Raw genomic sequence first — 18,100 nt, forward strand, 5'->3', positions numbered from 1 at the left:
AATAAAATAAAGTGAAGTGATAAGTGAACTGTGAAATGAAAAGTATACATATTTAGATAATAAAAAAAGACTTGACTTAAAGGTCTTAGTTACCAGGTCATTAAATCTAAAAAAAAAAAAAGACTTCATAATTCATATATTGTTTTGCCTGTCCAGATGGACGAACAGAACCAAAAAAAAAATCGTATATTGTTTTATTTGTTTACTGTTTAGTGCGTCGGTGATTATCATGTAAGTATATATACATATTATATTTGTTTTATATATGAAATTAATCCACAATATCTACTTTCGTAATTAATATACAAATTTTTCCATTTGTTTCCGAAGCGGTAGTAGTATCTGGTATATTAGAAATGATATCAAAAAGAATTCTAAAGGAATCAATCTTGAGAAAATAAATGCGATTTTATGCCCTTTTTTAATTACACAGGTATCCAACACCTGTTACGACAGTAAATCGCTAACATCGGTAAAATTAAATTTTAATTAAAAGTATAGGAGAAGGGTTTTTGTATCCCGTAGCACGAATTCGGAGGTAAAAAATATTGCAGTTGATAGAGCTTTAGTCCACGATTATAATGATACCACTCTTATTACAAGGTAATGCACCATTTTCAAGAAAATAACGAAAAAAATTCTAACCTCTAACAGGTAAATCACGTAAATAAACACTACATGAGCACTGACATCGCGGCGGAAGGATAAAAACTGTCATGAAATGATTTTGGTTTCTTCGTAAAATATAAGGACTGGCAAAGAGTCTAAAGCCCATACAGCCATAAATTGTATGAAAAACAGTGAATTGAAATCTAAAAAATAGTCTATGACAGATTAGACGGCTTCAACAATAATTATTTTTAGATAAAAGGAAAACATTTATAAAAGGGTTAATTGTTCATGTTCATCAATCCCCAAGTTTTTTTGTTTATTTAATGATAATATATTTATTAATCAAATAATTAACATTTTTATGTGCATCAAGATTTATGTGCATGAATTAAAACGCGTTTACTAAGATAAAACATGTTATGGGTTACACATTTACACAGGTAGTAAGTACAACTAAGTATTTCAACATTTGGAGATTTTATTGATCCTGTTCACACTCATATAGATATATAACACCACACCACACAAACTAAATAAAACTAAAACGTCTTATCCTATTCCTAAAGTATGCAAGTAAGTCCTTTCGTAAGTAAATATGTTAAACTGTAAGTAGTTCACCACAAAATAAGGTAATATTTACATTTATGAAGTTTGAGGTGAGAGTAAAAACCTGATCGACACAATAAACAATATCAATCTGTAATGGCTCTTGCGGCTGGGCGGTATTTCATATTGCGAAAGTTGAAGAGATGGAGTTGAGAGAGAAGAGAATCGATTTTTGACCATAGGTAAATGTTTTATTTTTATCCAACTAAAAATAAAAATAAAATTCCGGCACTAACTCATCAATGGTAAATTTTTAGAGTTTCAATCAGATTAAAACAGCAGATAATTCGAAATGTAAACATTCATCAATCATTCATTTCTTTGCTCCGGAAACCGGCTTGATTATGGATACCGCAACGGCACCTTTTTCTGCCGTGAAGCAGTAATGTTTTTGCATTATTGTAATTCGGTCTGAAGGGCGCCGTAGCAAGTGTAATTATTGGCCAAATGAGACTTATGTCTCAAGGTTACAAGTGCAGTTATTGTAGTGCCACTCAGAATTTTTGGGTTTTTCAAGAATCCTGTGCGACACTGCATTGAATTGGGCAGAGCGTATGAATTACCATCAAGTGAATGTTCTGCTCATCTCATCCCTTACTGTCATAAATAAAATTTTGATATTATAATTGTTTATTTGAGACTCACAATTGAGATGTCGACTCCACATAATGTGGGATAAGGGCTTTTATGGATTAAAATTTAGATTTTTAGTTTTGTTTCGATTACCTAAAATAGACTTACGAGACTGGTTTCAGAGTATGTGAATTTGCCAAAATCAATTCTAATACAAAAACATCAATTTGAATCAATAAATGTCAATAGTACCTAAATTATAATCATTTGTTAAACCACAACACTTAAATAAATTGATGGCTTTATTTCCGTCACCGCCATTTACAGGAAAATCTATCTAATGTTTTATTTTATTTTAATGCAATTTAAAGGTGTTCAAATCATTGATTCTGATCGGGAGATTATGACAAAACTGAGTAAATAATTACAATATTAATTTCATTTTGACGCATGAATTAAACCTAGGCGACATATGGGAATTCAAATTCAAATATTTTTATTCAAAATAAGATGTGAAATCACTTATTGAAAGTCAAAAAAACTACCACCCATTCCAAAGTGAATGCCTCAGGCCTGAGAAGAATGGGCGCAACAAACTCAGCAGGCTTTTTTTTTCATCAAAAATATGGTTTACAATAAAAGTAACATTTACAAAGTAACATTGTACAATTAAACTTATTATTTAATAACCTGAGGGTGGTCGCTCCATTCCCAATCTGTGGTATCATTAAGAAAGTCATTTATGTTATAGTAACCTTGACCACACAAACGTTTTTTAACAATTCTTTTGAATAACGTAATACTTTTGTTTTGAACATTTTCTGGGATCTTGTTGTAAAAGCATATACATCGCCCCACAAAAGACTTACTAACTCGACTTAGCTGAGTAGTAGGCATCATCAGTTTGTCTGTTCCTGGTTTTAACATTATGGTTATGACAGTTTCTGGCAAATTCACTTATGTGCCTATGAACATACATTACATAAATAGCGCGAATAGCCCTCTTCTGCAGCACAAATATTGTATTAATATCAGCAGTGTTGCCCCATAGCACTATACCATAGGCCATAATACTATGGAAATAACTAAAGTATACTAGTCGCGCCGTATCTATGTCAGTTAATTGTCTAATCTTTTTAACCGCGTATGCTGCAGAACTAAGTCTGTTCGCCAATCCTTCAATATGGGGGCCCCATTGTAATTTGGAATCTAGAGTTATGCCAAGAAATATAGCAGATTCCACCGGCTCTATCACCTCTCCGTTTAACAAAACATTTGCATTTACATTTTTGACATTTGGTACGGTAAATTTAATGAATTTAGTTTTCTTGCTATTTAACAATAGGTTATTAGCGCTAAACCAGTACACGATGTCAGATAAAATATCGTTCACTTCGTCATACATAGCTTGGTTTCTTTTCACTTTGAAAATCAGTGAAGTGTCGTCCGCAAACAATACTACCTTATGTTTTTTCTCTATAAGATTAGGAAGATCATTTATATAGATAAGGAAGAGGAACGGTCCAAGAATAGACCCTTGTGGTACCCCCATACTGAGAGGAGATCTCCTGCCATTCACGTCGACCCTCTGAATTCTATTGTTTAGATATGAAGTCAGAAGATCGAGCGCATTTCCTTTTATGCCATAGTAGTATAGCTTCCTGACCAGCGTTGAATGTTGAACACAATCAAAAGCCTTAGATAAATCACAGAAGATGCCAAGTGCATTCAACGATTCCTCCCAGGCATCAAAAATATTCTTGATCAGCTCAACACCTGCATCGGTTGTTGAACGTCCCCTAGTAAAGCCAAATTGTTCCAAATGAAGTAACTTATGAGAGTTAAAGTAAGTGAGCATTTGGCTTAAAATTATTTTTTTCAAAAATTTTACCAAGGGTCGGCAAAACCGACACAGGACGATAGTTGTTCGGGTCAGAAGAGCATCCCCACTTAAATATTGGTGTAATTTTACTATGTTTCAGAAGGTCAGGAAACACGCCACGATTAATACAATTATTAAATACTATTGCAAGATATGGTGCTATGACATCAATTATTGAACTTATTATTTTAACAGAAATGCCCCATATATCAGCAGTTTTTTTCATGTCTAGAGATTTAAAAGTTTTAATTATTTCTCCAGGGCTAACAAAACTAAAATTGAAACTTTGTTGACATCCTATAACAATTTCCAGAAGAAGTGACTCAGCAACACTGGTGGAGGAGACAAGAGTGTTTGTAATAGAAACTGGAATCTCAGAAAAAAAAAATTCTCAAAAGCAGTAGCAACTTCCTGCTGAGATTGAATTATTGTATTGTTTATTGATAGATTATATTCAATGTTGCGGTTTTTCAATCTTCCAGATTCCCAGTTAATAACATTCCAAGTCATCTTTATTTTATTTGGTGCATTTTTAATTATATGTCTGATACGCATAGACTTTGCAATAGAACAAACACTTTTAAATAATTTAGAGTATTTTTTAACATACTCGAGAAAAGATGCATCATGATTATACAATGATTCTCACTATACAGTTGATATAGCCTTTGTCTGCTCCTATGAATGCCAGCTGTTGCCCAATCATTAAATGATAGGAGACCACCTGATTGTCTTAGAAGTAAATATAGAAGCAAACTCTGTTTTAATTATTTTAAATAACATATCATACATTTCATTTGGATTAATATTATATTTGAATAAATCCAAATTTGAGAGTTTAAGTGACACATTGCCTCTATATTTCTCCATTCGCCTATTATTCACAGGAACAAACGTAAACTTTTTAATTTTAGTACATTTATTGACCTCAATATTAAAAGAGGCTAACTGACCAAAGTGGTCTGAACTCAGTTTGTTTATTATTGACTGAGAAATGGGTTTATAATTGGTAAATATGTTATCAATACAGCTTTTGGAGGTGCCAGTTACTCTAGTAAGCTCTAAGAAAATATTGGTTAAATCATATGATTTGAATAAAGATCTAATACTGGTTGTGGATTTTTCTTAGACTTTTCTTAGACTCAGATAATTTTAATAAAACCTACTCCAATACACTTTCAAATAATTCATATACTGCATCTGGGGGTCTGTATATACTAACAACAATGGCGCGCTCGAGCTCTGCACAGGCTATTTCAATTGTACGTTCAACAGAGAGGCCCACAATATCTTCTTGTTCTTTGAATTTAAATAATTTAATTACAAGACTAAGAGAGCCGCCACGTGTAGCTTTTTCTCTGCTAAACGCACTTGCCACCTGATGACCACTGAAGTTAAAGATGAGCTCATATTTTCTGAGGCAGTGCTCTGTTAAACATAAAATATGTATATCTTTATGATTTATAAATAACTCCAGTTAAAGTTCTTTACCTAATAATCCTTGCATGTTTTGGTGCATCAGGTTTGCAATTTTACAATTATTACTTATTCTAGTACTTGTTATATTACATTGTGTTTTTACACTGCTAGAGGAGTCCCCTATTGTCTTATTGTTTAATTTTTTGGAAAATATTCTAAATCTTTGCTTAAATTAGTACACTGCTCAATAGAAGCAGTGGTTATTAAATTAATACTCTGCTCAATAGAAGCAGTGGTTATTAAATTATTACTTTGCTCAATAGAAGCGGAGTCCACAAAGTTATCCCACTGCTCAATAGAAGCAGTGCTTATCGACTTACAACTAAACTGCTCAAAAGTAGCAGGGCTTGCCAAATAGTTGGCGTGTTATAGTATAAATAATATGATAGCGATTTTGCTATCCGTCTTTTATAGAAATTAGATAGGTGTAACCTATCAGATGTCAAAACCTTACATTTTTTATAATTAATTATGTTATTAATGTCTATTATCTGTATTTTATTAGATATATTATTATTACATGTCAAATAATGAGAATTAGACAATAGGGTTAACAAATTGTTTAAATTGTATCGTATTTTGTTTTCCTGTGGCAAATCAGGCATATATGGCAATGTGTACATTATAAGATTAGCTATTTTTAAGCTATTTAATTCACTGTATAGTTTTTGTAGATTTTTTTATTTAAATTATCTCTTCTCCCAATCATTACAATAATAGAAGTATTAGAGCAGTGAGTATCACTTAAAATTCGTTTAATAATTTGATAATAATTTGCCCCTGGCATGCAAGTATTGGTTACTGAATGCCCGTTACTTATTTTATGAAAAATCAACCCCATATTTCTTCCCAGATCATCACTGTCGATCTTTATATGTTTCTTCTGGGAAGAATGTATTTGTGGAGGTTGGTTTACAATACCCGAAGAAGTGTGAGTCCCCACAGACTGAGAAATTGATTCTCCTTGTTATTATAATTTTTTTATGGAATAGGAGGACAAACAAGCGTACGGGTACCAATGATATTTAAAAGTATAGATAGGTTACGTAGACAACATTCGGTGTTTAAAAATGATACACTAACGCACACATGAATAATTTAACATTGCAATAGCACACTACATTACAATTACACGTCAAAGAAGGATAGTAAATGCAATTATCACGAAAAAGAGATACCTCTAATTTGCTAATTGCTTCGTATTTGTATAGAGAAAATACAGTTAATTCATCAGATATGATTTTTTACCGTACAGCGTGATTTATGCCTAAATTACGATTCATTCATGAGTTCATTTAGTAAAAGCTGTAAAGTAGTAAAACTGTATTGAAATTAGCTAGATAATTAATATACTTTTTTACATACTTTCCTAAAATATTCTACATCATCAATATTTTGTCATTTCTGTACGTTAATCTATGAGCTTGGCGGCGATCGGCGTTGTCATGGCAACACATTTATTTTCTTAGATAAATAATGAAATCAAATAAAATGTTATAATTCATGATTTCTTGTGGTATGTAATTCTATGATTTTTTTGTACTTTCGTATCATCAAGTAAGTAAGTTCCCCACCCCTGCTAGTCACCGTGGGGACAACGACAACTACCCTCCAGAACTAAAAAAACACTATTATAAAAAGTAAATTCAAATTCAATATTGCTACATTCAACGTGAGAACCCTAAAATCCGAAGAGCGACTTATAGAACTTGAACAAGCACTGGGACAAATAAATTGGAATATAATCGGAATTTGTGAAACTAGAAGAGACCAAGAATACATACAAGAAATAGAAAATAGATATATTTATTTTAATAAGGGTCTCATTAAAGGAAAGAATGGAGTTGGCTTTTTAGGGAAAATTGAAATAAAGAAAGAATTAAGCAATTTATAGGTATTTCTGATAGAATAGCAATATTGGTCGTAGAATTGCCAGGCTACAAAAAAGAATGGACAATATTTCAAATATATGCGCCACACGAACTAGCAACAGAAGAAGATAAAAATTTGTTTTATAAAACACTCACCTCTACATTGGAGAAAATCAAATACGACAATCTTATAATAATGGGGGATTTCAATTGTCAAATTGGAGAATATACCGAACGAGAAAAAGGAATCATGGGCCCGTATAGCTGTGGCAAGAGGAATGATAATGGTAACAGATTAATCAATTTTGCTTTCGAATTCAATCTTACTGTTACAAATACACTTTTTAAGAAAAACAAAAACAGAAAATGGACATGGGTCTCCCCTGATGCAATTACTTATAACGAAATTGATTTTATTCTTACAAACAGACCGCGAACATTCGAGAATATGGATGTCGTCAATAGTTTTAATTTGAGCTCTGATCATAGAATTCTAAGAGGAACTGAAATCTAAAGAAACAAGATCCAGGTATATTAAAAAACCAAACAGAGGAAGAATATCGCTACTGATTTCAGAGAACCTATTGGATGATTTTGAAAAGAAACTTAAAAAAGAAATATACAACAATAAAGTTGAAACTATACAAAACAAATATGATATTCTAGAGAAGAATTTAATTGAATTCAAGGATAAGTTAATTACACGTAAAGAAAAAAGGAATAACATTGGAAACGAAGCGTTGACACTATTGGATAATAGAAAAGATTTGTTGGCTGATCGGAAAACTCATAAAAAAGAAATTCAAGACATAAGTAAAATAATAAACGAAAGCATTAGAAAATATAAAAGGAAAGTGGCTACTGACACTATAATAGACCATATAGAAAAAACGGGTGGAGTGAAAAGGGCACAAAAATCTCTCGATCGTAATAAAAAGTGGATTCCTAGATTGTTGAATACAAAAACAGAAACGTGTGAAACATCGAGAGAACATATATTAGAAATCGCAACTAACTTGTACAGCTCCTTGTACGAAGATCACGAAATAGAAACAACAGATTTCTATTACAGAATGGCACAGTTTGAAGAACAAGTACCACCTATACTACAGAGTGAAGTCGAAAAAGCTATAAGATCTCAAAAAGACGACAAATCACCTGGAGAGGATAACATATGTAATGAAGTGATAAAAGGAACTCTTCGTAAAACAATTACACTAATAACAAATCTATATAATGAAATAATGAAGACAGAACAAATACCAAAACAGTGGACAGAAAATATAATTACATTACTTCATAAAAAAGGAGATACACAATTAATTGAAAACTATAGACCAATAAGCTTAATGTCCAACTTGTACAAAATATTTTCTAAAATTATTTTGAATAGAATAACCACAACATTAGATGAGTCGCAGCCAAGAGAACAAGCTGGTTTTAGAAACAAATTTTCAACGATAGACCATATACATGTAATTAAACAACTTGTACAGAAATGTAATAAATATAACCAACCATATTATTTAGGATTCGTTGATTACAGTAAAGCATTCGACTCTATAAAACACAACTCTCTCTGGAATGCACTAAAAATACAAGGAATTAACGGCAAATATATAAATTTAATAAAAGAAATTTATAAAAACAATAGAGCAAAAATTAAATTGGAAAGATTAGGACGAGAATTTATGATCAACAAAGGTGTGATACAAGGAGATCCGCTATCACCCAAAGTATTTTCGGCTGTTTTGGAACAAATCTTTCGAAAAGTAGAATGGGAGGATCAGGGAATAAACATAGATGGTCAACGCCTACATCATTTAAGATTTGCGGACGACTTAAATATTATTGCCCAAGATCCTAGAACGCTCCAAATAATGCTACAGGATTTGACCCAAGAAAGCAAAATAGTGGGTTTGGATATTAACACTGAAAAAACCAAGATATTGACTAACAGATCACATGAACTTATAACAGTGGACCAAAACACTATCGAATATGTTGAAGAATATACGTATTTGGGCCAAATCATATCCCCCACAAACCTCATGGACAAGGAAATAGAGCAAAGAGTGGCAAGTTCTTGGAGAAGATACTGGTCTTTAAAAAATATAATGAAAACTAATGAGATCTCGCAAAAACTTAAGAGCAAAGTTTTCAATATGTGCATTACACCTTGCATGACATATGGGTGCCAAACATGGTCCTTAACAAAGAAAAATATACAAAAATTGAAAGTGTGTCAACAAAGCATTGAAAGAAGCATGTTAAAGATCAAAAGGAAAGACAAGGTACGACTAACACAAATCAAGAAGAAAACGAAATTAGAAAGGATAGACAACACTATAACAAGATTAAAATGGCGATGGGCAAGACACACCTTGAGAAGCAATATTGATAAATGGACAAAAATATTATAGACTGGTATCCAAGACAGGGGAAAAGAAATCAAGGAAGACAACCCATTAGATGGGAAGATGATTTTAAAAGTGGCTGGACCAACGTGGAGACGATCTGCTCTGATCACAATGGAAATTTCTGGAGGAGGCCTATTCGTCGGCCTTGTCGGAAGACAAGAGAACGATGTAGAAGATTAAGAATATCACTTATATTAGATTATTACTTAGATAAGAATATTACTTAGATTATTATTACTTAGCTTGGAATATTACTTAGATTAGAATATTACTTAGTTTACAATATTATTTGGATTAGATTAGACTATATATATTGTATGAATCTTACATTGTTTGCAATAAAGGCTTATTCATTCATCATCAGTGCATCTTCCCATAACACAAGACGTCATTTTAATGTTGTCACTATAGGTATATTTGATATATCAAATTGTAAGCAATTCTGTCAACATCAAACGCGTGTGTACCGTTCTCGTATCGAGAGAGCGACTACGACCAAAGGAACCAATTGACTCAATTTAGGCGATTGATTTTCGGCGCGCTAGTGACATATCTACCTCTTTCAATACTATAATATCATTGACGGGCACCAGAGAAATCACAGGAGCGTTGCTGGACTTTAACTATCAATTTTCAAGCTTGTAATAGGGCCAACATAATATCATAAATACAATGTTAATAATATTCTACAATCTTTCTTTTATACAACCAGGTATTTCACGTTTTCCTTTTGCATTCCGCAGATGGCTTGAACGGCCCTAAACGTTTACAACTGCCATTTTAACTTTGCAGTTTTGAAGTTTGAGCCATAGATTTAGAGTAATAATATTAATTTATGTAGTTTATACATAAATTAATATTATTCAACTGTTCAATAATGACGGACTTTCTGACAGCTCATAAAGTGCAGTCCCAATTACTCTAAAAGTCGCCTAGGCGTCTGAATACTAAAAGTTTTTTTTTCCTTATGAATAATATTGGATTACTGACTACTTAAAATGGGAAGACTGTATGACATTATAACACTCTTCATTTTTTAATTTTATTTTACTAGAAACGATCTATATTATAATCTGCTACATGTTGCATAGTTTTGGATAAGTGCTCTCGTCATTATGTTAATTTTTTTTTTATTATTTTGGCGAATTGTTTGTCTATACGTTAGTAAGTTTCTATGGTTTGAAAAAAGTTGAAATAAGGGTTTATGTAAACTATACTTCTTTGGTACATGATATTTTTTTTATGGAAAGTTTTTCCTTCGCAATCGAGCTTACGGGTCACCACCACATTCTTGTTGAGTGATCACCACCACATTCTTGTTATTTATTTATTTTGTCAATTATGGTTATTTTATTTGGTGTGCACCCTTTCCATTAATTGCTTCATAATTTTTTATTTATTTTTCAATACAGATTTATTTGATAAATAAGAAAACTGAACAAATACTATTCAACATGCTTGAATTTTAACAAGTTTGGATACAAGATTGCTATTGTTATAAGCTCATTCATGATATTAATTAGAATTTAACTTCTGAATAAAAATTTTAGGTCTGAAAGTCAAAAATATAAGCATGGTGGCCAAAGCACAAGTGGTGAAGCGTCACAGTTTCAACCGTAAGTATTCAATATAATAAGTATTTGTCAGAAAATATGGAATATACATCTTTGATTTCGGTATATTATTGAAGCGAAGCTTTTATATCGATGCTCGGGCCGCCGCACTGGTGGAGCGGCCACTCTAACCGAGCTAGGCATCAGATTTTAGCGTTGCACGAGAGCGTCAGATTTAGAACCGTTACACGATATAAATATATGAGAGTGGCATTTCGGTATGGAATAATTAATTTAATAAACTAATAGTTTCGAAAACTTTTTTTTCAACTTTGTAGTTTTGAATACCCAGAGTATTCAATACTATATTATTTTTATTTTTCAATTAGTTTAAACTTTTTTTTTGTGAACTGATTGGAATGAATGAAACACTAAATATTTCACAAACATTAAGCTTGCCACATCACGTGAGTGGAAACCACACTCAAAGTGGCAAAGCCCTTTTTGAGGTAGTGTGGTATATTAATTACACAAACTGGCAAAAATTAAATTACTTTAATTGCTTAATATAAATTATTATAATTAATTGTGTTTATTTTACAACTTTCAAAGGCGGAGCTTATGGTGAAGGTATATTTAATCATTTTTAGGAGGCGAGGACATGGAAGAGGGCGAGGCTGTAAGAGAAGGCAATTGTATGTTTCTTTTTTGCAATTTCATACTTATAATAATTTTATTTAAATTTTAATATTGTAATGATATTTTAGAGACTATAAAGAGGAGCGCCCAATTGGCGCGTTTCCGGCTGATTCTCGACAAGAGATTATGGATCGTAAGCGGAAGGCTCAATTGGAGCGTATGCTCCTACCGGATGCGCCTCCGCGTAAACGACGCTCAAAGTAAATATTGTTTTTAACATTTTTACACAATACCATTCACACTCTGTATACTTTATTGGACTACAAGCAAAGTTCTAATACATTTTTTGCAATCCAATGAGGATGTCATTTGTTTAAGTATGATTTTTATTTCACAGAAAAGCATCTCCTGACCGAGATCCTTGTTTAATGATAGATGTGTGTCCTCGAGAACCACAACCATCAACGTCTGGTGTGACGCGATCTAGCGGTAATGAAAATAAGTTTCGTTGTCATATAAAGTAAATAATTAATTTTATTTGTATGCTACATCTATGTGGAATGTTTCAGATCTCCATTCTGCAGAACCTGAGCCGCCAACGTCTAGTGTGACATCTCCAGTCGGTAAGATTTTTAAATAAAACAAAATTATCAGGACTTAGTTTATTCATGCAATGATTTCTGCAGCAAATGATTAGATAGGAGACAAATGTACGTTAGAAGCCTCTGCCATACAGTTCCCTAAGTAGCCTGTGAACAGGGTTAAATATTGCAGTTTTTTTTAATTTGAAAACATTTATTGGTGCCAAAGTTGTGATCGGTAAACCTACAACTTCTGGGCCATCAGTGTCTTCACGGGAAATCAGTAAATATTTTGTCATGTTTTTTAAAGTGATAACCCTCATTTCTAGGATTAATACACAAATAAAATTTGAAAACAAAATTTTATTTGTGTATCAGTAAATAAATATATCATAAATTGTTAAGTTACTACATTTGCAATGATTTGGGCTAATTTGAGTTGTTTGTTTTAGGTACCAATGACTATAATTTCGATCCTGAAGTGGAAGAATGTTTACGACTGAGTAACTTTAGTGATGAAAATGACGACCTTAGTTCAGACTGCTTACTTCAAGACCCTACTTTCATGACTAATGGACGTAACGCTTTGACTGAACCCGGATGTGTTAGTGACTTGAGCGCTTTCCAAGCGGAAGTTTTACGGACTGAAGATGAAGCCAGTGACCGGGCACTACGCGATATTGTACCAGAGGACTGTTATTCCTTTAACTGGAATAAAGACAGAAATAGTTTTAAAGGACAACGTGAAGTATTTACTGAGACACACGGACCAACTTTTCAGATTACTAACCAGACTCGACCTATTGACATTTTTTACAAGATGTTTGACGATGATTTCTTAGATCTTTTGTGCATAGAGACTAACAGATACGCTGTGCAGAAGATAGCTATGCTGCAAGAGCAGAATAAGCTATCAAGTTTCTCACGACTTCAACGATGGACACCTACAAACAGAGACGAAATGATAATCTTTTTAGCAATAATTATCTTGCAAGGTCTATATCCCTTGCCAGAGGAAGAGGCCTTTTTTAAATTTAATGGGTTCGGCACTATGCCATTCTTTGGCAAAATTATGTCATTCAATAGATATTTTTTGCTAAAATCAATGCTTCATTTTGTTGATAATCAGACTTTACAGGACACGACTAAAATATGTAAAATACGGCCCGTTGTTGACTACTTCAACAAAAAGTTTTCCGGTTTGTATGTGCCTTCACAAGAGATAGCCATTGATGAATCCCTTCTCAAATGGCATGGCCGACTGAGCTTCGCTCAAAAAATTACATCAAAGGCTGCGAAAGTGGGGATCAAAACGTACGAGTTGTGTGAATCTTCCAGTGGCTATCTCTGGAAGTTCTTTGTATACACTGGAAAAGAAAAACTCACAAGTACTACTGTTGACAAGAACATTCAAATTGGACAACCGGATGAGGAACTGACAATTTACAGATCTGGTGACTATGAGACTAACGACTGGCTTGACGGTGACACATCTATTGTTTTAACCGACACAACTGACATACAACCGATTGACCGTCCAACCAACGCTACTGCAAAAATTGTGTACACCTTGATTGAGCCGCTGCTTAACCGTGGGTACACATTAGTGATGGATAATTTTTATAATAGTCCATTACTGCTCCGATTTCTGAAGAAACAAAAGACTGATTGTTACGGGACATTACGACTTAACCGAGAATTTGTACCTGAAACAATTAAAACCCTTACAAAGACTGATCTTCGACATGGTGAAGCAGTCGCTTCGTACTGTTCTGACTTATCGGTTTTGGTATGGCGAGATGCTAACCTCGTTAGTATGATCTCGACATTCCATAATCTTCAAATTGGGACTTCTGACAAATATAATCGACTGACCTATAAACCAAGTATTGTACTGGATTATAACAAGACCATGGGAGGAATTGACAGAAAGGATCAATTCCTGTTTGCGCAGCCTATCGAACGTCTCAGGAATAAGATCTGGTTCAAAAAACTCTTCCGTCGATTGTACAATTCTGCACTTTTTAACTGCTTTGTGATATTTTCTGGAGTTCACCAAAACATTTCGCATCGCAAATTCAGAACTGTATTGGCAGAAGAATTGCTGTTACGACACAGACATATAGACTTGACTACTGAATATCGACTTTTTAGTGTTCGGGCAAGGTCTGCACAGGTTACATCGAAGGTGCGAAGTAATTTACGACATAGGACACAGTCTAGACCGACGGTTGACAGCAATCACTTCCCAATTCGGACAGGGTCGAAATACACCGTGTGCTGTATGTGTCCAAAGAAGTCTAGGACAATTTGGAAATGTGAGGAGTGTGATGTGAACTTGTGCATTGAGGACTGTTTCAAGTTGTACCACAAGCCTTAAAACTGCAGCTACCTCACCGTTTTATAAATAAGCAAAATTATTAAGATCTACGATGTTCCACTTTAAAGTCACACAAATTACAACAATATTACATACATTCAGACCTTTGGTTAAAAAGAGACTATTAAAAAAAGCTGTATGCATAATATATACATTCAAATATACGTGGAAGTGGAATTTTTGCTTTCACACTTTATGGTAAATAATCTACTACACCCCGAGCAATTTGGTTTTACCAGGGCAAAATTCAACCATGGACTCCGTGATACAATATGTGACCTTTTGAGGCCTTTGATTGCATAGATTTTAGTACCCTTCTATTTAAGCTTAAGTTATATGGTCTCCGCGCCAATTATTTAAAATTAAACACTTCTTACTTAAAGAGCCGTAAACAGTTTGTAGACATTTGCGGCAATCTAAAGGCTCCCTGGCCCGTTTTTTTTTTTTGGTCAATATTAACGATCTTCCATTTATTGTAGAGAAACTCTCGGATATAGTTTTATTTGCTGATGACATGTCACTTATTCACAATAAAACGAAAAGACAATACGGTGGATAGCAAAATGGTTAATGATGCTATGTTAAAAGTATTAAATTGGTTCTCAAATAATAACCTATTGTTAAATAGTAAAAACAGCAATTGTACTCGATTTCAACTCTCAAATGTACAAACAAAGATTAAGGTAATGCTAGATTCTAAAACCCTGGAATATGTATATTCGGCTATTTTTCTTGGCATTTCCATAGATAATAAATTACAGTGAACCCACATATTATCAGTAGCTTAGCAAATGTAAGCTCTGCAGCTTTTGCCGTTAAAAAGATGACAGTTGACTGATGTGAATACAGATCGTTTGGTCTATTTTGTGTACTTACATAGCATTATGGCATACGGTTCGTTATTGTGGGGAAATGCTGTGGATGTTCATAGTGTATTTATGATCCAAAGGAGGGCTATTAGAGCAATTTGTAATATTCGACCAATATACTCGCTTCAGGGTGCCTACTCCTAAAATCGATATTCGATATAACGTGGCATTAGTCGTGTCGAATCCTACTCTTAGTTACATCGTATTCAATGTCGAAACGATGACTGAACGAACTAAACGTTTTTCGATATTATCGGTCCTAACCTACTCTTAGTTGAAAATGTCAGAGACGAATATTCGAATTTGACAAATAATCAAACGTCACTTTTACGATAATCTCAACGACACCTTCTAGGCTGTCGTTGCTATTATCGTTTTAAGTTGAATAGATATATTTGCCATACAATATACATACTTAATCAATATTATTAAAATAGTTACATGTGATTTACTATTAAACAGGATTTTTTTTACTACCAAGTAATATGTCATTTTACTGATCGTTTATACGTAGAAAGTAATGCAAATGGTCGCCTGAGAAATAGGAAGTCGACGAGAGGGGTTGAGTTCCTTTTTTCTACAATTTATTATTCGCAAGTTTTGTATTATATATCCAATTTTAAATGGTCATATTATATTCGTTACATAATTTTTGAATATTTACATTTTGTGTAAATGATGCAAATTGGTGGTGCAGAGCCTGACATGGTCCTTAGTGCCTAAACTATATTTTGACTTTTGACACTTAAACAGCGACATATTATATTTAGTTTCTCAAGGTTTGCGCATATTTAATTCACTCTAACATCGTAAAAAAATTAAAATATTAGTCTATGTTTACGATGTTGTTACGATAAACGATATGGAATACGAACATTTGTTAGAGTAGGGTAGGTGCGATATATTCGGGGTATTATCGTATCGTTCCGAATATATCGTTGTCGATTTTGCGAGTAGACCTCCAGGAAACATTCATGTTGATAAACATCCTAATCCTTCCCTCACAATACATACATATTAATATAATGTAAGAAAGAAATATGTATTACCAAATTCAAGAAGAAAGAATAAACAGCTGTGTCATTTCATAAGTTAGCTAGAGTAAAGGGGTCCTTCATAGGTCCTGGTATTTAATTTTACAAAAAAAAACCAGACAGCATACTAGGACTCACTGAGCACAATTTCAAGAAATATATTAAAGCTTCTTTGACAAATAAATTTACTATAGTATAGAAGATTATATAGAGTATAATGATGCATGGTTCTTGTCTGGTTTTGCGCAGGCCACCTAAAATTGTATTAAACTAGAAATGCTCCGCGGTTTTACTCGCGTAGATACCGATCCCGTGGTAGTGGAAAGTATACTAAGTGAAATATAGATTTATTTTTGTTAACATAAAAGTTATGAAAAGTGAGTAATGCTTTAAACGTTTAGGTTTCATAATAAGAAGTACAAAAGAATTTAAAAGATTATCCACAAAATTAACGCTGTTTAATTCAATGATTAGAATTTGAATATTGCTCTGTTGTACGGAATCCTAACTATCAAGTGCAACGATCTCTTAAAACTTTATAAAACCATATCACTATGCAATCGTAGAAACTCAATAGATCTCTGTTTTTTGCATAAAATTGTAAATGGAGCTATTGATAGCCCGAACTTATTAAACAGAATAAGGTTAGCAGTTCCAAGAAAAAATACACGGTCACATATTAAAAATAAAATTACTTTTATGCCAATAATTACAAAGAGTAACCTAGGTAGGACCGCTCCTATTAACAGAATTGTAATGTCCTATAACAATATATTTAAAATATAATATTTTAATTATAATAAATAATTAATGTTAACTATGGGACGTAATTGGCCTGAAATAAAAGAAAAAAAAAATAGCAGAATTAGACATATTTTGGAATTCTGCATCGATTTTCAAGCGCAAAATTAAAAATCATTTAATTAAATAATATCATTCGTTTTTTCGTATTTAATAATAGTTGGTGAATTTTAAATTTAGTTTATATAAAATTTAGTTTTTTTTGTTTAGAGTTATAAGTTTTTTATATTTTTGTGTAGGTAACTAATTTATAAAGTAATTTAGATTAGTAAGTAAACGAGCAAATTGTCATAAGTTAATAATATTTTTAGGTAACTACTTGTAATTTAATTAAGTAATTAATTGCATGTCGAGTTATCCTGTAAATGGGGTATACGATGTTAAATAATATAAGTAATTAATGTATAAATATACCATAAGCTAAAACATTGTATACAACGTGGGCTTCCTATTAAATAAATAAAATAAAAAGTTTTATTTCACTTAGTTATTATTTTCTTTAGATGGACATTTTTAAGATGACACTAGCTGACCCGGCAAACGTTGTTTTGCCATATAAAGTATAATTCACGCGATAGTTTTATAAGTAATAAAATATTGCCTATATATATAGTGTACATCACTTTGTTCTATTGTCAATAGTTTTTGCAGCGCACGCAAAAATAGGTTTTCCATTTTACACCTTGTGTTACAAAATAGCAATTTTAGTACGGATCCCTAATTTTGAAAAAAAAACATAGCCTATAGCCTTCCTCGATAAATGGACTACCCAACACTGAACTATTGTTGAACTTTGTTGT

The 18,100-nt window shown here is 32.7% G+C and overlaps 1 protein-coding gene across 2 annotated transcripts; it reads left to right on the forward strand.

The window, feature by feature from the left end:
- The first annotated feature begins 144 nt into the window (after positions 1-144).
- LOC126976259 (piggyBac transposable element-derived protein 4-like) lies at positions 145-17,786 on the forward strand. Of its 2 annotated transcripts, XM_050824510.1 has the most exons (7): positions 145-231; positions 10,994-11,059; positions 11,647-11,691; positions 11,764-11,895; positions 12,033-12,124; positions 12,205-12,258; positions 12,669-17,786. In XM_050824510.1, coding segments are annotated over exons 1-7 (2,319 nt in total). In that variant the 5' UTR covers positions 145-229; the 3' UTR covers positions 14,597-17,786. The 2 variants fall into 2 exon arrangements, with proteins under 2 accessions (XP_050680467.1, XP_050680468.1); XM_050824511.1 differs by lacking the exon at positions 11,647-11,691.
- Positions 17,787-18,100: the final 314 nt, after the last annotated feature.

Source organism: Leptidea sinapis, chromosome 40, assembly GCF_905404315.1.
Source record: "Leptidea sinapis chromosome 40, ilLepSina1.1, whole genome shotgun sequence".
NCBI classification, from domain to species: Eukaryota; Metazoa; Arthropoda; class Insecta; order Lepidoptera; family Pieridae; genus Leptidea; species Leptidea sinapis.